This window comes from Xylaria bambusicola (assembly GCF_022495145.1).
Source record: "Xylaria bambusicola strain CBS 139988 unplaced genomic scaffold F5B22scaffold_10, whole genome shotgun sequence".
NCBI lineage: Eukaryota > Fungi > Ascomycota > Sordariomycetes > Xylariales > Xylariaceae > Xylaria > Xylaria bambusicola.
In genome coordinates this window covers 176,158-197,337 of record NW_025953563.1, presented here as the reverse complement: position 1 = coordinate 197,337, position 21,180 = coordinate 176,158, and the positions used below count along the sequence as shown (strand labels likewise).

Here is a 21,180-nt window from a genome sequence, read left to right as displayed (position 1 = left end):
GGCTAGTCACGTATTAAAGAATCTACTGTCAGACAGCTGCCTGATCTATGTTCCCCGATGTCCGCTCTACCAACACACCTTGTACCTCCTACTGATGCTAAAACAGTGACGATCTCAGCTGAGATTACCCTAGTCCACATACATGTATAGTCAGCTTCACATCCTATTCCAATCCCACGAACGTTATTTCGATGTCCTTTCTATTCCCATCACTGCTATCCCTAATTCCTTTTGGAACCCGATGTTTAACACTACGTCACTCGCTTCAGAGACAATTTTCGCTAGCTCGAGTTCACAGAGAGAGAAAATCGAGACATGATTGATCATTTACCATTACTCGCCTCATCCATGAAGAAATACATACCCTAACCATTCTCAACGCCCAGAATGACCCTTTTTGCATTTTCCCTGTCTCGTCACGAGACATGACCGACAAGAACCCTGATCACTGCAGGAGTTATCCCATTTCCCTCTAAAACCCACCTACATCGTATAACTCGCATTCGCCTTTCTATTGGGTAAAGAAACAATTCTCGCTGAACTTTTTTTTACTTTTTATTTTTGCACCTTACGTGACAGTGTACCCACCGTCGACACGCAGATCCGCACCCGTGACGTACTGACTGGCGTCCGAAAGCAGGAAGGTGACGGGTCCCATAAGGTCGACGGGTTGTCCCATCTTGCCTTGTGGGATCAGTGATGTCCATTGCTTCTTCAGATCCGGGTTGTCGTCAAGAATCTTCTCGGTCCTGTTTGTTTCAGGGTCAGAAACATGCCACAATGAAAAACAAGGTGTAAATTGAATGGAGAAAAGAGGCGGGGTTATCCAAATAGGGCGGACGGGTTAACTTACAGGGCTGTCAACATGTAACCTGGAGAGATGCAGTTCACCCTGATACCGGCGTGCGCCCACTCAACAGCTAGCGAAGCGGCCATGTGTCGCACGGCGGCCTTGGCGCTGTTGTAAGGACTGAAATAGGGGTCTCATTAGCTCTTGATCCTCCAAGATTGGCCGATATATTTCGACACATCCAACAATATTTGTAGAAAGTGGATACCGAGGGTAATGCTTACGCTTGAGGTTGTGGCACGTTGACGATGCTACCACTCATGCTGCCGATGAACACCATGCTACCATTGGCCTTGCGCTCCATCAGGTGCTTGGCGATAGTCACGGCGAACAGATAGGTGCCATCGACGTTGACGGCCCACAGTTTACGCATGCGGTCAATGGGATAGTCGACGGCGTTGTAGTTTTCGGTGAAGCCGGCGCTGGTCACAAGGTTGTCGATCTGACCGTGCTCCTTAATAATTTCGTCGATGCACGCCTGCACCGAGTCGGCGTCAGACACGTCCGCGTAGTGAGCTGTCACCTTGGGGACGCGCGCTGAGCCTGGATTCTCCCTACGAAACAAGTCGATGAGCTCGACGGCCTGCCTGTCTGCTTCTTCCTCTGTTTATTTTTGTCGTTTAGCCAAACCATACTGATATCTAAACTTGACGCTGGTAGGAGAAGTACGGGAAATCACGCCGAGGTAGCCGGTGTATGGAGGCGGAAAGAGAATGACGGCACTCACTGTTCATGTCAACGATGGCCAGATTGGCGCCGCTGATAACCATGCCTTGGCCCATGACAAGACCAAGGCCTCGAGCGCCACCGGTCACGACGCCAACCTTGCCCTCGAGCGAGAAGGAAGCGAGCGTGCGCTTCATGTGCATACCACCGCGGCCGGTGACGGGGGTCGAGGGAGGCAGCTCGCCCTCCTCGGGATACTCGACAGTGATGGAATCGTCGGTACGGGCGAAAGCACCGGGTGCGGGCACCCGCTTATCTTTGTTGGGCGGCGTGGCCATGGGCGGCTGTGTGTGTAGGAATGCCGTGGCCATGGCGGGAGATGCTGTCTGGCGGGGCAGCGCAGCGCCCGCTGAGCGCAGGGCTCGTGTGGATGTGCGCAAAAATTGTCGGGATAGCATCTTGCAAGTATTTCTGGGGTGTCAATGGCCAATTGACCGACTCTGATGTTACGTGGTGACGGGAGGACAATGAGAGTGTGAAAGGTAGGTAGGTAAGCTGGAGGATGATCTCTCGTCTCCGGATAGATAGTAGAGACAATGACTTGCTTGCAGCAGAAAAGTAGGGAGGAAGTAATTAACAGACGAATATGAGCTCAATTGAAATATGTATTACGGTGTGTCGCTTGCGACGTGGTTCTGGGGTAAGACGCAAGTTTCTTCGAGGTCTGACAGCTCGAGATGGGAGGGTCGCGATGACGTAGTGCGGCGATTATCAATGCCCTCAGAAGTATAGCTGTGAAAACACGGTGCAGCAATGGCTATGCCAATCTCGCCGAAGATCAGGGACGGGACGAAGAGAGACGAGCAGGACGGCAGTAGAAAATGAGAAATAAGAAAGAAAGAAAGGAGATCCGACAGAGGGGATGATTGATGGGTTGACTGGGCGGCTGCTGGAATTTTAAGAGGCAGGCAGTCGGTAAAGAACGAGCTGTGAATGACCCAGTCAGGGCATCGTCCCCTATCCCATATTCTATCTACTTACGTATGTATATACTTCAGTATCGACTTACCGCTTGCTAGCTGACTGTGACGAGGTTGGTACTTGCTGACTACTACTATCGACTACCTATTGAGAAGTACATGGTTGCTGTGTCAGGTACGAGAGAAAAAAAACTCACGATCCTTTTTTTTTCTTGGTCATGCCTCAGAGTACATAAGTAATGTGAATAACAAATTTTGGGTCCTCATGTGAACATTCCTGCAGATCCAACTGTGGACCATCCCTGTACACCGTCCCCTACTGCAGTAATAGGTAGGTATCTGCACTGCCGCAAGAGCTCTCAGAGCTAGCTCTCTCCCTGTCTGCCCTGCCTATCCGGAGAAGACGAGAGCTAGTGCCGAGCGTGGAGGCGGCGGGCGCGCAAGTCTAGACTCAGTCGAGTAAATGGAGGGGCAGAGGGGCGTCGTAATCACGAACGCACACACAGAGACTAGACGAGACGAGACGAGAGCATGGATGGTCCTGACTGAGATGGCAAAAAGAGGCTTCTGCGGCAGAGGAGAGAGAATGGATGCATGTGGGCAGTCTCTGGGCAGTCTCTGGGCAGTGTGGGCAGACGCAGAGAGATGTGCACGATAGAATGGGCAAGATGAGCAACAAGATGGGGACCTCTGGTGGGGGCAGTGGGCTGAAGGTGCACAAAGGTGGGTGAGACGACGGATCTTGGCGACACACTTGCTGCATTCCCCATATCTGCCCATATTCTAGACAAGTCGGAAGACCAGGGATAAGACCAGGAACCTCGTTAAAACAGTTACTACATAGTATGTAAAGCACAAAGACAGACCTGGTAGACGGGAAAAGAAGACGGCAACGAGAGGGGAGGGGAAGAGAATGAATCGAGTAAGGAGAGCCATGATAATTCATTTACTGACTTACTTCCCAGGTCATAGCTCTCACACCATATTGTAAATGCCAACAAAGGCAAGAAAAGAGACGATGATCACCACCTTACCCTCTGATCTTGAGCATGGGTAGGTAGCTCACTAGACCTCAACTCCAGAGAAAAAAAACTACAAAATACTTTTAGTTTCTAGATCCGAGCAGTACATACACAACACACTAGAAACAGAGGGTCTTCTAAGTATTCCACACCCTCGGCACACACCGAGATGTGAAATGCTAGGGAGCTAGCATAGCATGGCATTTAGAAAATAGTCCTTGCGACGTCTAAGTACGGTATAATACCCAGGTTCCCCATCAATCCCGCAGCTATAGCCTCAAGCTAAACGCAAATCCTCGAATCCGGATAACACTACCCTCTCTCATATAGTAATTCCTGCCACCGCGGATTACTTACTTACCTACCTACTGTGTGATGAGCCCATGCATGGTTACTTACGACCCCACGGCACACCGCATCTCGGCGCCGCGCAATCGCAGCGCACTGCGCTGTTATGGGACCGTATTCGTTTCGTTTCTCGTCACCACGTCTACCGACTACTTGCTCGGTATCTATCTATCTACCTACCTAGGTACCATAGCATCTATCTAGGCGTCAATCATGCGGACACGTAATTATATGTAGACACTTATTTCCCTCTGTTTCGTTCACATTTCATGCGTGTAAAGTGGGAAGCTACATTTCTGCAGTGGCATCCCTTGCCCCCACGTCCAAGTGTAGGTAAGTAGGTAGGTAATACCTAATACCGATCAGATAGTCGGCACGAGTTTCAATCCAGGGGTTCACTCCGCTCCGCATCTCGGAGCTCTACTTAGACATCACATCACCCGATTACTATCGCTACTTTACATGATACACCATGTGTATCCCGTTGTTTCCAGGATACCGGATCATCATTCGTCTCGGCCTTCATCAGGTAGGAGTAAAAGAAACGTCATGGTTCGCTGGCCTTTCCCCATAGGTCGAAAATGAATATACATTGATTCAACACATAGCCTAGGGCGCGTTCATCCTCATTCAACACACCAAAAACCTTGGAATTTTTTAATCCTCGCCAAAGAAAGAGAAAAGTAATAAAAGAAGAGGGAATGGAAGAGACTCCTTACCCCGCTAGTTTGCAAGGTAAAATAATGAGGTATCATGGACAATATGGACAGTATGAAAAAATTGAAAAGAATTCGAGTCGAGTTCCCTTCCCCTTGCCCTTTCGAAAAGCCATGCCGACGACCTTAGCCCGACGTGTATCCAATGTGTGCCTACATGAATTCTCGTAGCTCTGGGATAAAAACGTAACCGATTTTGGACCCCATCAATTACTTTCGTAAGTTTCCAGCACTTGTTATTAACCCCTGCGAGGTCAACGAATATCCAAACGCCCTCCTCCTTTTGACTAAAACCCTGCGCTTCTTCTTCTTGCTCGCTGCTGACGTGCCCTACTCGTCTAGCTTGAACATGCGACGCAGCGCCCCGAACTTCTTCTTCTTGACCTGCACGCCAGAGCTATCGACACTAGCACTCTCGAATTCGTGGCTCTCCTGGTTGAGGTTGGGGTTGGGAGTGGTCCCAAGATTGAGGCTGAGGCTTCGTTTGCCATCCAGATTTGGGCGCTCGACGGTGCTGGTTGTAGCTCGACCAAGTAGATCCCCGGCAGATGTCGGCCGCTGCAAAGTCTTACCCTCGTGACGGCTTATGAACGTCCTTTTGTGCAGTTTTGGGCTCGACGGCTGGTCACTACGCAAGCCCTTCAGTTGTCCTTGGTCTCGTTCGAGTCTTGTGTCACGACGTGCCGCGCTATCCACGAGTTCCGCCCGCTGGATTTTGCCACCCTGATCCGCTCTTTTGTTGAGCCTCAGTCTCCCTAGTAGTGATCCGCGTTTGGCTGGGGGTGCAGGGGATGTCAACGAAGGGGTAAATCCGCCTCGACCAGATCTAGACCGGCTCAGAGTCGAAGTGCCTATAGCTCCTGAGTCTCGTCGTTCTCCCATGTGGTTAGCAACATGACTGGCTGCTACTCTACTCTGCGGGCTGCGTAGTGGACTCGGCATGTCATCATCACTATCGGGCAACTCGGGCGAGTCTTCCTCTAGTTCTGGTACAGGAGCTGGCCTCGAGAAACTAGGTGCCGTAGCAGAACTGCGTAGTGTACCTTTCCCCAGAGCCTTGGACTCTTTTGTGGATGGAGGATGATCTTTCTCGTCGTCGCTCGAATCATCTATGCGGCTTCGAAAGCCGGTAAATGTTCCCTCGTCTTCATCGCTAGAGTCTTCAAAGCGGCTTGTGTATTTTGAGCTCTTGGAAGCTGACTTTCCGGATCGCGTGAATAAAGGAAAATGCACAGACGACCTTTTGCTTTCATGGCTGGATTCACTATTGGACCGTAATGTGCGCTTCAGGACACCCGGAGAAGAAGTAGTAAAGCTGGCGTTTGATCCAGGCCGAGTGGCCGACCCGGTTGGGGATAGAGACCGCAAACTGAAACGTCCTGATCCCCCGGTGGGCTCGTGGCGCGGCTGAGCAGGTGAGGATTGGCGCATCGTCTTGCGAAACGCGAAACCACCACCAGGCGAAGGACGGTTACGTTTGAAACTGCTATCGCTAGCATCAGATCCTCGTCGCTGTAGGGTGGGCTTGATTTGTGTACTAATTCCACTGTTCGAGGTTGGCTGGGTTGACGAGCGCGCTCGAGCTTTTGTAGCTTCATGTCGACTCGAAGTTGATGACTTGGGTAGTATATTTGGACCTGCTTCCCGAGGCGATGGTTTTGCAATAGTTTGAGTTCCTCCATTGGACCGTAACGATTTACGCATACTTGGTCGAGGCTCTGTGCTCGCGGTCTTGGTGGCTTGGCCTTTCCTAAGGGACATTCGCATGCGAGACTCTGGCTGTATGGGGTTCACTTGGGCCGGGAAAGTTTTAATTGGCGATTGTGTGACCTCTGAAGACTTCCTTCTGCTACTATTTCTCCGAATGGGTTGGGAGGCTTCTTCTCGGTCACCATCTACGCCTGCTTCTTCCGCTGCCTCGAGTTCAAGCTGACGCCTTTTCTCAGCGGTTAAGCTACGCCAAAACGCTTTTGCTTGCTCCCAGTCATCTGCACCTCCGGGTGGTGTTGGCTCAGTTTGGCTAGCCAAACTGGCTTCTGTGACAGCATCGCGCTCAGGTTTGCCCACAGCGACGGGCACTAGAGAACTCCGTGAAATTGGTGAGCTGCTATTCTTCGACTCAGCAGTATGATGACTTTCAACAATTGCATCCAAGGACATGAATCCGCCGGAATCAAGATCTGGAATGTCTTCATAAGCGTCACTATAGACGCTCTCGTCCGACTCATCTTCATTGTCAAAAGTTGCCACAGGTCTAGCCGTCTCGAGTGCAGTCTGAGGTAAATGCCTAGCCCGGTCGGACGGTACAGTTGTAGCCGTAGGCTCCATTATAGCCACACGGGCCGTTTCCCTGGAGGCTTCGATCTGACTGCCCGCACTCGCATCAGACCCATAATCAGGAAAGCCACCGGGAACATCAAAAAACGGAGTTGATGAGTCGTTTGCAAGAGAACCATGGTCAACGGACATAGGGCTTGGTTGAATGACTGAAATCTCCGGAATATCCTTTTGTTGTGTAGTCGGCGTCTCAGGGGGTTGCTCATCTTTAGTATGAATATTGCTAGTGGTTTGTGTGTGTCGATTACTGTTGTCTTTGTCTGACTGTTTTAGGGGTGGATCTGACGAGGTTGAGTTTATGCTTGAGATGCCATGTCCAGTTGTGCTGTCGGGATGATCTTCGTTATCCGAGCCCTGCATGCTATCTGAACTGTATCCAGACCCCTCTATAGAGGTAACCACTGGAGGCAACGGTTCCCTAAATCGTGAGATATTTGCTGCGTTACGCGAAGTCTGATCATGAGCCAACAGGGAACCAAGAGCATTATCACTGGACTGGCCCAAAACAGAATCTTCCGTAAATTCCGAATCGTTCAGTGTGCTAGAACTCTGAGGTCGAAGCTCAGGTGAGGGCGATCTAGCGGGTGAATGAGCAGGTTCAAGCGGCCGGACAAGGGGCCGTTCTCCAAGCTCTCGGTTCTTCTTCTCTCGAATACTGCCAAAGCTTGGTAGGGCCGGTCGTGGTTTCATAATTTCATCGTCATCTAAAGCGATATCCTTCTTCTTACTGCGCCCTATATTACTGAACCAAGCTCTCTTGCTTCCTGACGGGCTCTGGGTAATCAGAGTATCTTCTTCCGCCGCCGCGGCCGAATCTCCGACAACAACGGGTCCCTGATCATCAAAACTCACACGCACTGATTTCTTCCTCGATACGACGGGCTCCTCATTCCTATCTAGTGAAACAGTTCCGGCCCGCGAGGGATCGGACGTGTTATCCGATGGCGAAACCCCTCGCAGTACTGGACTGGTTTGCTTCATGGCAGATTTTATTGGAGACGCCGAGCGAGGCAGAGGAGCGTGTCTAACTGCAAGCTGTTCAGAAGGCCTGGGGGCAAATCGAGCTTGTCGTGCAGGACTATTAGAGCTCGAACGTGTCAAGTGACTCGTTTCTATGGAAAGTTCGACAACAGGCCTATTCTCCGCAACTATCATCTTCTGCTCGCTGTTGACTTCTGGCAGTTTGGGCTCCACGATCGTCGTTAAAGGACGAGGTTCTGGAATTGATTCCTGGCGGTCTACCTTCTCACTAGATTGCAAGGGTGAAAGTGCCTCCAATGATAACTGTTGTGTCGGCATAGAGTCCAATGCATCACGTACAGTTTGCGACGGCTGTACTTGGTGTTCCTCCACTGCAGGCCTTTTATCACTTATTGGAGATTTATCTTGTGCGGTCGATATAGGAATCTGCTTTGAATGACCAGTGAGAGAAACATCTTGCAGCTGCTGGTCAGCCTTTTGCGTTGATAGAGACAAGTGTTGAGGGGTTGAGCCGCTTGACTCTGGTGGTGGGCTTGAACCCTTGTGATCGGTGCTTTCCACTCCCGTCGATTTAATATCAGAATGCTGCGCTTCAAAGTGCTTCTCTGTAGTCGGTAATGCTCTGGCCGTTAGTTCCTCTTGCTTTTCTTCTTGCTTCGACATTTCGCGCAAGCTCTTGTTTTCGTCCACCATACTCCCCCTAGCTCGTGTAACGGTCCCTTTAGCCAGCTGGCTTCCTTCTCTTCGCAAAGGACCGTCTCGCCTCCTTTTCTGAGGCTTCTCTGCAATCTGCTTCACTTGATACGCACTACCGTCTCCGGCCGGGGCCTGTGGAACCATTCTCCTCGAATTCGGATCATACACCAGCTGCTGGCCAGTTTCCGGGCGGGTTTTTGGTAATGGTCCTTTACTCGGGTTTGAGGCTGAGCCCGATGGATGAAGTGGTACCAGCTTGAGGTCTGGCACAGAGGGTTGAGTGGGAGAGGCCGGGGGTGATTGCGGACGGAAAGTTGTAGGGTAGGAGAAATTGACTGAGCTTCTACTATCCGACCTGATAGGTTGAGAATTGGCTGTACTTGAGTTACGAGGCGGCGTAGAATTAGCAATTGCCATCGCAGAATCCGAGGTTCGCACGTTGCTGATATCGCCTGTTGGTCGAAGATACCAGGAAGGTGGCTCATCTGCCATCTTCTGGGAAGCCGTGCGGAAGTTTTGCATGGCGACGCCCATGTTTTTCACGTTCGGTGCAGAGGTTCTATGAGTGTCTGGAATGCGAGGAACAGGCGGCTGTTGCTCATGGGTGGATGTTGACAACGCTCGATGGGGAGAAGGGGATCGAAATGTGCGTTCCGTCATGCTTGATGTGCTACCTCGTCTTTCGAGCTGACCATGTCCATTAGCTAACCTGGCGCTTCCCGAGGAAGACACTGAGGCGCTCCGGCGAGCGGTACGTTTCGTCTGTACTTGGGCAACATTTGTAGGAGTATGGGGTCGGGCGCGGAGGGCGGCGGCGGCGGCGGCAGAGGACAGTGTCTTGTTCGGGTTTTGGTTGACAGCAGACATGAAGGCGGATGTTGCCGCCGTTGTCGCATTTGGATCCGCGGTAGATGAGTTCAGAGGCTAGCCAGCCATGGTGGTCAGTAGATCCAGTGTAGCGCAAGGTAGCAATCATCATAATGTAGAGAAGAGTTGATGGATGGATAAGCAGAGCTACTATGACTGCACGACATGACCACAGAGGGGATACAGATACGGGTCGCTTACAGCAACGGGAGGCCGGCGCCTCCGTGATCCACCAAACATTGTGTAGTTGTGACGTTGATGCGCGTAGGGTTCAGACCCTACCTAGCAGAGGAGGTAAGGAACAACGCGGCTTAAGTAGATGTATGCAGGCGATGTACGCGAAACCTGCATGGATGGGAAAGGTACCCAAGTATGTGATGAAACCTGGAGGTTACGGATGCAGTTGATAATAACTCGGGAGCATTAAAACATATAAGGTAAGTATGTATGTAAGTGTCTCAGCTGCGACTGAATGGACCCGTCCAATACCAGATATAGCACAGGATAAAATGAATTAACTGTATGTACACACATATGTATGTATATATATATATATATATATATGTGACAAGAAAGAAGAGAACCAAGAGAGTGAGGTGATAATGGCGAGTAATGTCAGGTTGGTTTGGGATTGGGAGTTATTACTTATGTGTTGGCGCAATAAAATGAAAGTAAAGTAAAGTAGGTAATGCAAAACGACGTGATGCGATGCGATGGTCATGAAGCCACCCAGACGGAACTTGGGTCCATCTAGGTGATAGGTACCTATGCAGATTACTGCCATCAGGTAGACAGTACTGCCCCGAACTGGCATTCTCGGTGAGGCTGAAGGTACAGGCTACGCATTTCACGTCTCCTCGCGTTGTATCGATGTCGATCTTAGTGCGAGACCAGAAATCTCCCCCTTGGACACCGCTGGACTTTTCTGATGGCGTGTTGCTGCTACTGTGCTACCTAGTTCTGTAGTTCTGTAATGCAGTGGTCCCTGATCGGAATTGATGACGCAGTAGGGGCCTACCAGGTCCGGTAGAGCAACTACAGCCTAGCCGATTTGGGAGATGTGCTTCCTCCGCTTTTAGCTAGCTCAGAGCGGCGCCGTGGGGCTGCTTCGCCTAATGTGTTTTTTATCTTTTTTCCTTTCTGTAGGTAGCGTCCCGCGGTCCATCAGCACTGCCTCTCTATTCAATACCTATTCGAGTTGCCTATTCCAACCCAGTGCCTGCACTAACATCTCGGGTATTCATTAATGCTGTTACTTACTTACCGAGCTTACTATGTATGTAGACAGCAATTATATTATATGGACTTTAGTATTACATGTGGGCGCGCTTGCGTTGCTTAGTCCTGTTGGATAAGGGTAGAGGGGATGCAATCTGCTGCTTATCGTGGCATCGGGGCACGGCTTCACAGACTATGACGTCACGCATTTCTCTCCACGCAAATTGGGCATCACTGGCCCTGGGGTTTTAGTTGACCTGGCTGGCAATGGACACGTTGCTATAGATAACCCTCTGAATTATTCAATCTAACCTAGATTCGTGTTCAAGAAGAAGGACACAACAACGACTAATAGCACCCACCTAACCACGGCCTATGGATGGTATGATGAGGGGCATTTGATGATTCTACCTGCAATATACTACAGACAGCTAGTTATGCCAAGCATCGGCTTCCTCAAGTCGCGGATTGCTATCATCTACCGCCATTGAGAGAGTTCGGTATGATATGCTGACATCTCTATCCTCTAACGTGATCCTCCTGCCTGCTTTCAGACTACATAAAGCTACACCCGTCTAACCATGTCGTTGGCATCTGAGCTGCCTGCCGTTAATAACGGCATCTTCCCAACAACGGCTTTATGTATCTACAACAATGAACCAACAGCCCAATGAGGGGGTTTACACGAGTGAACCCCAGGAGCAGGGAGGTCCCCTCTCTAATAGATATGCCGATGAATTTTTGGGTGATACACGTTAACTATCTGCGCCTTGTAGGCGGCCCGCCTCCGGCATCTGGGGCGCCTGCCGGAGCAGGGTACGTGGGTTGTACATATCGCTCATCAGGTACTAGCGTCGGCATTTCATCCTCGTGCGAGAGATGATCGTCGTAATTATCATCTGAATCAAATGCTTCACTCCGGATTTCATCGCCTTCGTCTTGATCGTGCCGGTGAGCTATGGGAGGTTGATGCTGCGCATCGTTGGCTGCCACAGAAGTGCGATCCGAGGTGCGGTCCGAGATACTACCTTTGGCAGCCACCCCCTTGCTGGTGCTCGCCTTTTTGCCCTTCCGTGATTTCATCTTCGCCTTCTCCAAAAGACGGCGTCGTTCTGCCTCTTCTCGGCGCCGACGACGGTCTTTTATCTCATACTGACGAATTAAAGCTTCGGGTGCGTGGCCGAAGATGAGCTCATATTCACAGAACTCGCAAAGGTAATAATCTTCCGGCGCCGGCGGGTGATGCATATTCTGGTATTCTGTATCCCTGCGGCGCTGTCGGGCGGCTCGTAGAAGCGAATTGCCTCGTCTCTTGGACTTCTTGGGCGGGTCAGCCGCATTTGGCGCCCCTTTCCCAAAATTATCATCGGTTGGGTGAGTGTTGCTAAGTCCGGATAGATTAGGCGATGTACCGGACCGTGTCTGAGTACTTCTAGCAGTGGTGCCATGATACTCAGTTGTGGAACTCGGATGATGTGCACGATGAGAACCGGATATGCCGTGCGGAGCAGGGTCCGACCCCGGCCAGGAAGCTAGATTTTGAGCACCAAACGTGAAGGTAAACTGCGTTGATGTGCGGGAGCTTGGCTTCGTAGGTATTTGTTGCTGGAGAAGGCTGACATTCTCCTGCCCTGCCGCCATTGGAAACTTTTCAGCGCTGGCAATGGCCGTTGATATGATACCTAGGCTCTCTGACAATAGTAAAAAGTAAGTATGGAATAATGAGAAGAACACAGAGGGGTAATCAGGAAATATAAACCCCAGTGTTTCAGAGGAAACTTGCGAACCCGTACTTACCAGCAGGAGGGGAGGGATATTGACCCGCTGAGCGCAACTTCATGTTGCGTCCAGTCCAGTTGGCATTCGAATCGGATAGGGCACGCAAAGGGCTCCTACCATTTCGTATCCTACCATATCTTCCCCTTCCAGGACCAGAAATCCCCTGCCCACTACTGAGAGCGCCCCCAGAGTAGTATGAAGTACTTGTTGTAACATGGTCCACGCCATCATCCTCCACAGTTGTCGGCGGTGAGGGGATCCCGAATGATGCCGGCTCATTCAGCACATGTGTCCCGTTCAATATCGTTTCTCCCGCAATTGGTATTTTTCTTTTCTTCTTGTTGTTTGTATTCTCGAACGAATCGTACCCATCTGCGGAAGAGGCTGTAGATGGAGGTGGTTGTGGCTTTGGTTGTCTTTGGAGCCCAGATCTTTGGGCCACGCGTACCCCATGTTCCTCTCCTGGTTCGTGAAAACTCTTGGAGCCCAACGCCCGTCTGGCCTGGTTCACAGGGGGGTCATCTTCACGACTACCCACAAGGCCATTCCTACGAAAACCAGCATCCGCCGCGGGTTTGAGCCCATTATCTCGATGGATGGTGCCTATCAAGTCTGTACTTCCTGTGGCGGGCTCTTCTCGTGAGTGGTATGGGTAGAGGAACAATGGTGTCGTAGTCTGTGGTGCCGGGGGATATTTGATGCTCTGGGCAACATCAGGAGAAAGCCGCTCTCGAAGTCGACGTTTCGGTAACGGACGGATCGGTCGATCAGGTAATAACGATGACGAAGATTCAGGTGACATATTCTCATAGGTGCCTATAAGGTCGTATCGTGATAGTATTAGCCATAAAGACTTGACAACATTCATCTTTACGATACCAGTCATGGAATCGAGTGGTGGTGCAGCAATTACAGAGAGTAAGCACGCATTGTTGACAACGAAACAATAGATACCACTCTGGCTGGCTGAGTTCTGATGCTGGGGAAGAGCTCACTAGAACCGGTGGGGGCATTACGAAATAGGCAATAAGATCGATGATGCTGAGAGTGCTATTCTGTATAGGTCGTCCCGTTCCAGGGCAACTGAAAGTCTTGATGACCACCTACCCATCACATATCGCTCGTCGATGCGGGCACGAACACAGACACGCTGTTTTCAACGGAAAGCCCAGCTGACCCAAAATGGTACTGCAATATCGACACGGATAAAACACACACTGCGTGGAAAGAACAGCCGGTGCAAGTGCAAACGCGTGGAGCAATAGAGCGGGAGGAACGAGAGTTCGACTTCTAGAGCTGTGATATCGTCCCCAAGATTTGGTTTTACTTTCTGTTTCTCTCACTTCCGATGCTCGGTTCCCGGACTTCTCCTAGTCTACATATAGCATTCAAATTAACACTCTGGCCCAAGCATGGGGGACACAGCCAGGATCGGGTTGTGTGTGGGGGGGGTTGACTATCATGTGGCATCCGCGGGAAGGTAATACACAGGAGCTCCCGACACGTGCCAGAAGATGTGATTGGGAAAGAAGGATGTGTCTCCAGACGTACTGGTAATGACGGGCCAGCGAAATGGCAGCGAAGTGCAAGCAGAGGCAAGACGGACGATGGGATCGAAGTCGTCGAGTGATGGGAGCCAGATGGGACCAGGCAAGATGCACGAGTTGAGCAAGAAGCTAGTGTAAACAGGCAGGCGGACGTAAGGGTCTGGAGCAAAGACGGTGGAACTACGATACTCAGTAAACTAGAAGATACGATTGTCGAGGTTTGAAGCTGGGGAAGCTGATGGAGCTGGGAGTTGAAGCTTGAGCTGAGAGGGAGGCGTGCTAGGAGGTGGCAAGGTGAGGTGAGATGAGGTAGGTAGGGCAAGGTACCTAGGGCAGGGTAGGGAGATTGGCTTTGAAGTGTGTGTTGTTGTTGTTGTTGGAGGGGGTCTGGCATAGTGGTCTGGCAGGGTCTGTACCTTTGCGTTCCAAGGTTGCGTTGTCTCAAAGTGACAGGCTATGATGTACTAGGTATGGAGATGGCAACAAGGAATAATGACTGACTGGAGCAATAGGTATTTCAAAGCAGTTACATGTGCTCTATGCGTACTTGATTCTCTCGATGTTAGTTTATTATAGGTATTGTGAGGGCGTGGTGGTGGGTGAGTCTGTGATGGAAGAAGTGTGGCCACTACTAGGGGAAGAGGGGGGTATGAGCGATGGGGCATTGGGGCTTGGGGCATACCTAGGCGGGTACCTACCTATCCAGATAAGATTTATAATGGCCCAATATCCTCTGTGTTGGTGGGGGTTAGGTACTTACGCTGGCTTGAGTGGGGTCAAGGGGTCACCATTCACTGAGGTTTCCCTCTATGCAGCGGATAGAGATGTCTCAAAGGGTTTTGTGCCCATGATATGAAAGCAAGAACCTGAAAACATACATTAGTAGGTAGTATGTACACCCAGCAATTCAGGGTGCAAACTAAGATAGATTTTAGATACCTATATTTTAGACATCTGTATGCAGATAGTGAGTCCATTGGAAGATAAGAAATACCGGTAGGCTGGAGGCATGGGTGTGATGATGATTATTAACCCATAGGTCCCCGGGGCTACCGGAGTGGCTTCGTAATGCCCCTCTCATCGTTGTCTTTTTATTAATACCAAACAAACAACAAATATTGAAGTTCACCATAGCAAAGGCAGGTCGTTCAGCTCTTCATTTCACCACTGAAACCTCCCTATATGACATCAAATCACTTGTGGAAAGGTAAGCAGTAGTATAGCTACTGCCACAACCACACCTACTTACGGTAAGTATTATCGTGATGTTAGCGTAAATAGGTAAGTATTAGGTATACCTCTACGTACATAAGTATACGACCTCGACCTCCGTATATACCTAACCTAGGTACCAGTACCTATTCATGTAAGTTGTGCTTTACCTGCACTACAAAGCCAACTGTACTATGTATTTCCAGTCGAGTCTGGCCTGCAGCGCTAATCCTGAAACAGCAATAGCAGTGATGACAGACCCATCCGCCATCGTCATCCGTCATCCGTTGGTCCCAGTGCTTGCTCAACTTGAACACGCAGCCTCGAATACTTCACCCAGTCCTTATGTGTAAACTGGACTGTCCATAACTACATGTGTTTTGGCTCCAATTACATTTCACCCGCTTCCTTGCCTGATTAATTGTATTAGCAAGTTGGTTTCTGGATCCTAACCTACAACAAAGGACACTCCTATCCTTGGCCAGAAATCAACCCTTTTGGCCAATTCCGTGAACCCGCTTCCCGCTTCCTCCTCTTTCGCACAGGTATATAAGCAATATAAAGTGTTATTCATGGACCGTTGATTTTGTCAGAATCCGAGCGGAACTTGTCGGTGCTTAATTTCCCCCGGTCCAGACCCGGCAGTCATGGCGAGCGGTGCGGGTGTCGATATAAGCCATCTCTCTGCAGATCAGCGGGCAGCGCTGGAGCAGTACACTCAGGTTACCGCGCAGGACACAAAAGATGCCGTGCCCCTTCTGGAGAGATCCCAATGGAACGTGCAGATTGCTATAGCTAAATTCTTCGATGGCGAAGGTCCTGATCCAGTGGCCGAGGCTATCGCAGCGGGCAACCAAGCTCCCCAACAGCAATCACGACATGAGAACCTACAAGAGAGCCTTCTAGCTTCGTCGAGTCCTTATGGACGTCCCCGGCCGCGAGAGAGGCCCGATCCCGCCCCCAGAATAGTGCCTCAGCCAACTACCACACGGCGCACGCCGTTCCTCCTCGCCATTATCTTTGCGCCATTCAACTTCGGGTACCGCGCAGTGTCGGCCTTCTTCCGCACATTCGTTTACATATTCGCCTTCCTCCCTCCTTCTCTACGCCCACGAGCATTAACAACGAGCATGACAACCGGTTTTAGGGGCAGTAAGGGCCGTCGCATGTTGATGCCGCCGGATACAGCCGCACGGCTTCGGCGGGAGTTTGAGGAGGAGTATGGGACCAACGCGCTTCCCTTTCACGAGGGGGGATTTGCACAAGCTTTGGACCTGGCGAAACGAGATCTCAAGTTCTTGCTGATTGTGCTTATGTCACCAGAACACGACGATACGGAATCCTTCACGAGAGATACGCTTCTCGCGCCTGAAGTGACCAACTTTATCAATGACCCAGCGAATAACATCATCTTATGGGGTGGCAATGTACTCGATTCAGAAGCCTATCAAGTTGCCGCAGAATATAATTGTACAAAGTTCCCATTTTCGTGTCTTGTCTGTCTTACGCCGAAAGAAGGCAGCACGCGCATGAGTATCGTCAAGAGGCTAGCGGGTCCTCTCTCCCCTTCCACGTATCTGGCGGAGATCCAGACGGCCATCAACAAGTATGCGCCCGACCTAGCGGGGGTCCGTGCCGAACGGACAGCACAGCAAGTCTCACGCAACCTGCGTACAGAACAAGATGATGCCTACGAGCGGTCATTAGCCCGCGATCGTGAACGTGCGAGGCAGAGAAAAGAAGCCGAAGCAGCGGCAGCAGAAACAGAGCGGAAGGCCCAAGAAGAAGCCGAAGCAGCCGAGCGACGCGAGCGCCAGAGGCAGCAATGGCGCAGATGGCGCGCGACAACCATCAAGCCGGAGCCAGGCTCGAATGCGGATCCCAAGGATGTCGTACGCCTTGCGCTAATGCTGCCAGTCGCGGGGCGTATTGTCCGCCGGTTCGCTGCGGCGACGACCGTAGAGGAGTTGTATGCATTTGTCGAGTGTTACGACATGTTAACTACGAACCCGGAACTAAATGGCGAGGACGAGAAGAGAGAAGGCGAGGATGGACAAGACGATGACGAGATAGATCTCCCGGCGGAAAAGCCAGAGGGTTATGTCCATGAATACGGCTTCCGCATTGCATCGCCCATGCCTCGGGTCGTATATGAACCGGACGCGAAGGCCACGCTTAGTGAGCGGATCGGGAGGTCAGGCAACTTGATTGTCGAACTAGGCACTGACCAGTCTGATGGCGAGTCTGACCCTGAGGAGTCTTGAAGCTGGACGGTTTTACGACGTTACTCTTAGAGATTCATACTAGGCAACTACTAGGTAGCGAGGCAGGCAATTGTCACCTTGCTTGTAATATGCAAAAGAAGTTTTACAATACTACTACCAAGGTCGCGAATCCTGCCAAAAAAAAAAAAAAAAAAAATTAATCACAGCATAGATATCCCCGCCTTTACCAATATTTCGGAGTATCCAGATTCTCATCATAGCCAACTTCAACGTATCACGTGGGCCAGTATAAGATAGGAAGCTTGAAGTTAAGAGCCAGTCTTGATCGAAAGCGACAAATTTGTAACTCACTGGTTCAAATGCCTACTAGAATGAAGTAGGCAGGTAGGTAGGTACAGCGCCTATTTGATACATATTTCCATTGCCCTCCCATCATGCGTCCATATCCGCTGGTGAAATGATAATACATGGTATGGTGCCTGTGATGTGCAGCAATTTCAATCCCGTCATCCAACGTAGAGACTTTGTTTCCGCCACGCGAGTGAGATAGTAGCTAGCTGATATGACCCATGAGCTTCCATGATAAGACAAGATCATATCGTGGGTAATTACCTGTAGCGTCGGGACGCGTACGTTGACGGTTCGTCGTCTCAAGTTTCGTTACCCCCTTTAATAATACAGCGCCGTCATGTACATTGCTTGAGCACCTCAAACCATCGTTGTCCTGATGTGCAGCTGTCGTGACATGATCTATTTGCGTTTGTCATGCTCTGCCCCCTGCTTTGGTAGGCTGGTCAGGCGAGACTATTTATCCTTTGCGAATTTTTGATGGATACGAGCGATTTGCTCGTCGACGTTGACATTTTGCATGTGGTTGATGTGAGCCTGGCTTCGTCCTTCGAGGTTTCCGTCAAAGGAGTTCATCGCTGCCCGTTTCCGACGCGCCATTTCCTCTTCAGAGACAGCTTGCCCCGTAACGGGATCGAAAATATCGGCTCGCGCACTAGCTAGTCGTTTTAGGTTATTGGCCACGTCGATGCTTGATAAATTCGTCGTTGCGTATCGCGACTCGGCCTTGGCCTTCTGCTCTTTCCATTGAGGGTCTAGTAGTTCGATTCGCATGTGCGCGTCAAGCTCATTCATGGGTATTTGCTCTTTACAGTTAGGACACAGGGCCATCTGCGTTCCTTGCTTGTTCGCAGCGCGCGCCGCAGCGCGGGGAACGTAATTTTCCTTAATCTTCATCGGAGCACCTCCTTTAGCCTCGGCCTGTGCCTGTTGCATACGAGCGCGCGCCTCCTCCCTCTCCCGAATTCTCTGTGTTTCTTCATCTTCCATAGCTCCATTAGGCCTTGGTGGTGGTGCCATTCCGTGAGGGACCTGGGCCTGGGCCGGTGGGCTTGGTTGGTAAGGTTGTGCAGGGGGTGGCTGTTGAGCTGGGTAGGCGGGGTGATGTGGAATGGTGTAATTCTGTTGAGTTGCATATCCACCGTATGCATTCATATCGTCAGTCGGCATCGCTTCCTCGATTCGCAGATTCGAACTAATGGAAATCTTGGCCTTCTGCTCAAGAGAGGCATATTGAAGCTCAGAAAGTGACGTTGGGGGAGGTAGATTTGCTTGATCATCAGCGTCAGTAAATACGACAGTCTCAACAATGACGAAGTCATGCCAGTCAATTTGTGCATATGATAGACGCTCCTTCTCCTCGTCCTCTTCCTTCTTCTGCTTTTCGGTCTCTTGATATTTCAACCATTCCGCGCGGTGTTTAGCGCGGTTGAGAATGTGAAATTTGTCGTCGACATTTCGTTGCAGTTCAGCTGTTCGCTCTTGCTGGACACGTCCACCCTCTCCATCAATTCCCCCGGCCCGCAATAACAGGGAATATTGATCGATAAGGTGCTGAAAGAAGTTGTGTAAGCTGTGGTTTGGTCGGAGAAAGTCGAACTGGTAGTTGCCGGCTTCGCGCTGTGATAGAGCCGTCATAAACTGTCGACCGTTCTTCGCGACAAACAGCGCAGTCAGCCTCACAACCTCGAGATCCTGGGCGCTGATGTTTGGCATACGCGCAGAGAACTGAAAACTTGGAGGTTCCGGAGGGCCCTTCGGCTTCTCCTCAACCGGAGCAGGTTCACCTGTCCGCCCCGCGGCGACTGTCGTGCCACGGCCCTCCTTAATCTCACTAAATCTCCATAGGTAAAAGGGATTGTACGGGTCGCTGGGGTTCAGGAAGCTAAACTTGGGGTTGTTCTTTTCCTTTTCTCGGAGGCGATCTTCAAAGGGAAGGCCATTTCGCGCGACAAATCCGGCCGTCTTCTCGAGGATTACTATACGTCCATGTCAGTTAGCTGTGACATGCGAGGGAACGGGAGTCCAAGGCTGGCAATGAAACCCGCACCTCTGAATTCTTTGGGTGGCAAGATAACACCCTGGGGAGGCTTGATGTCGTCTAAAGCCGCCGCTGCATCGCCGTTAGTAGCTGCAGCCATTATGTTCGGCGATCTCAGACCCTCCTTTGCGCTGTAACGAGAGCAGATAGTGAGGCGATCGTCCCGTAATCGTTCGCAGTGATTGTGGTCGTAATTGCAGTCGCGCGATCTGAGCTTAACATTGACCGTAGCAAAAGATTATGTACCTATGTAGTCCAGCTAGGTAGCGCGTTTGGCCTTGGCATCCAGTAGGTAGCTACAGTACGAGGTAAAGTACCAATCAGCCAGTCAGTCATCCACACTTGGCTGGCATCATTAGTATGGAAGCGGAACAACACTTCCTCCGCGGAGGGAGCCGTACTGCAAACGCTTAGACCACCAAGATCAACTCACGCAATTTATCTAAACTTGTGTCGTGGCCGGTGGTATGTATGAAATGTACTGTAAGGTACGTAGTATTGGTTTATGGTTCATTCATTCCAGATGCCTGGCTACATAGGTACTGGCCAATTCTTTCTCTGTATACCTACAGTGCATAAGTATAGTACACTACAGGTAGTACCTATCTAATGTAGGTAATAGGTACCTAACTGTCCTAGAGCTACACGTCATCTTTGTTAAACCCCCTACTTAGGTACATATCACATAGCATATCCTCCACGTGCTTTATCTAGAAAAGATACATATACATATTTGCAAATTAATTTCCACCAAGACCTAACAGAAACCCCAAACTTGTATATCTGATTTGGTATTTTTAAGTGCGAGGAAAAGGTTTGAATATGTACCAATGTACTTGCCTACTTAACCAGGTATCCGTATGTACATAGGTAGGTGCTTACGTATATTCTAGACTAGGTAAGTAGTTAGGTAGTTACCTGTAGGTATGTACCTAGAGGGGCAGACTGCCCCCTAATCCAGTGAGAACTCCCCTGCCATGATGTGCTAACCCAAGAACTTGGATAAGGCCACTGTAGTATCATCTCATCCGAACCAGAATAGCAGCTTGGCCCCAGTCCCTCAAGCCCATTCACAGGCCACGCCCCTTATCCCATATAATTGGATTAAGCACGATATACTTTTCTAGCCTACAACTTACATACCTTTCAGCCCTGGCCGGAAGTCCTTCCACCACGCCTCGTTTCCAGCTAGCTTCTCTTTATTCCAAGTTATCTTCGTTGTTCTTCTTGCCTGGGATATCTGTCCATCCTATGGTTCTTTTCTAATGCCTGTTTTATTTTCTCGACTCTCGTTAATTAATCGTCAATCTCCTTTCCTTCCGTGTCCGTGTCGCGACTCTGTGATAC

The 21,180-nt window shown here is 50.4% G+C and overlaps 6 protein-coding genes across 6 annotated transcripts; 1 reads left to right on the top strand and 5 right to left on the bottom strand.

Annotated features, from left to right (window-relative positions):
• Nucleotides 1-338: 338 nt before the first annotated feature.
• On the bottom strand, nucleotides 339-2,304 carry F5B22DRAFT_33829 (NAD(P)-binding protein). Its single transcript, XM_047970876.1, has 4 exons — nucleotides 1,578-2,304; nucleotides 1,075-1,453; nucleotides 854-970; nucleotides 339-749 (listed from the first exon to the last, which is right to left on the bottom strand). The coding sequence occupies exons 1-4, from the start codon at nucleotides 1,972-1,974 to the stop codon at nucleotides 569-571; spliced, it is 1,074 nt and encodes a 357-aa protein (XP_047833017.1). The 5' UTR covers nucleotides 1,975-2,304; the 3' UTR covers nucleotides 339-568.
• Nucleotides 2,305-4,832: 2,528 nt separating this feature from the next.
• Nucleotides 4,833-9,840, bottom strand: F5B22DRAFT_33790 (uncharacterized protein). The gene is made up of 2 exons (XM_047970874.1): nucleotides 9,665-9,840; nucleotides 4,833-9,520 (listed from the first exon to the last, which is right to left on the bottom strand). Exons 1-2 carry the CDS (start codon nucleotides 9,701-9,703, stop codon nucleotides 4,913-4,915), a joined length of 4,647 nt encoding a protein of 1,548 aa, XP_047833016.1. The 5' UTR covers nucleotides 9,704-9,840; the 3' UTR covers nucleotides 4,833-4,912.
• A 1,600-nt stretch (nucleotides 9,841-11,440) lies between these two features.
• On the bottom strand, nucleotides 11,441-13,262 carry F5B22DRAFT_634844 (uncharacterized protein; the record flags this gene model as incomplete). Its single annotated transcript, XM_047977045.1, has 2 exons — nucleotides 11,441-12,372; nucleotides 12,479-13,262. 2 exons carry the CDS (start codon nucleotides 13,260-13,262, stop codon nucleotides 11,441-11,443), a joined length of 1,716 nt encoding a protein of 571 aa, XP_047833015.1.
• A 302-nt stretch (nucleotides 13,263-13,564) lies between these two features.
• Nucleotides 13,565-14,489, bottom strand: F5B22DRAFT_33623 (uncharacterized protein). The gene has a single exon (XM_047970852.1). The coding sequence runs from the start codon at nucleotides 14,399-14,401 to the stop codon at nucleotides 13,784-13,786; it is 618 nt and encodes a 205-aa protein (XP_047833014.1). The 5' UTR covers nucleotides 14,402-14,489; the 3' UTR covers nucleotides 13,565-13,783.
• Nucleotides 14,490-15,484: 995 nt separating this feature from the next.
• Nucleotides 15,485-17,640, top strand: F5B22DRAFT_597144 (UBX domain-containing protein). Its single transcript, XM_047974289.1, has one exon. The coding sequence runs from the start codon at nucleotides 15,867-15,869 to the stop codon at nucleotides 17,481-17,483; it is 1,617 nt and encodes a 538-aa protein (XP_047833013.1). The 5' UTR covers nucleotides 15,485-15,866; the 3' UTR covers nucleotides 17,484-17,640.
• Nucleotides 17,641-18,144: 504 nt separating this feature from the next.
• F5B22DRAFT_33596 (Pre-mRNA splicing factor PRP21 like protein-domain-containing protein) lies at nucleotides 18,145-20,132 on the bottom strand. The gene is made up of 2 exons (XM_047970848.1): nucleotides 19,843-20,132; nucleotides 18,145-19,771 (listed from the first exon to the last, which is right to left on the bottom strand). The coding sequence occupies exons 1-2, from the start codon at nucleotides 19,931-19,933 to the stop codon at nucleotides 18,249-18,251; spliced, it is 1,614 nt and encodes a 537-aa protein (XP_047833012.1). The 5' UTR covers nucleotides 19,934-20,132; the 3' UTR covers nucleotides 18,145-18,248.
• Nucleotides 20,133-21,180: the final 1,048 nt, after the last annotated feature.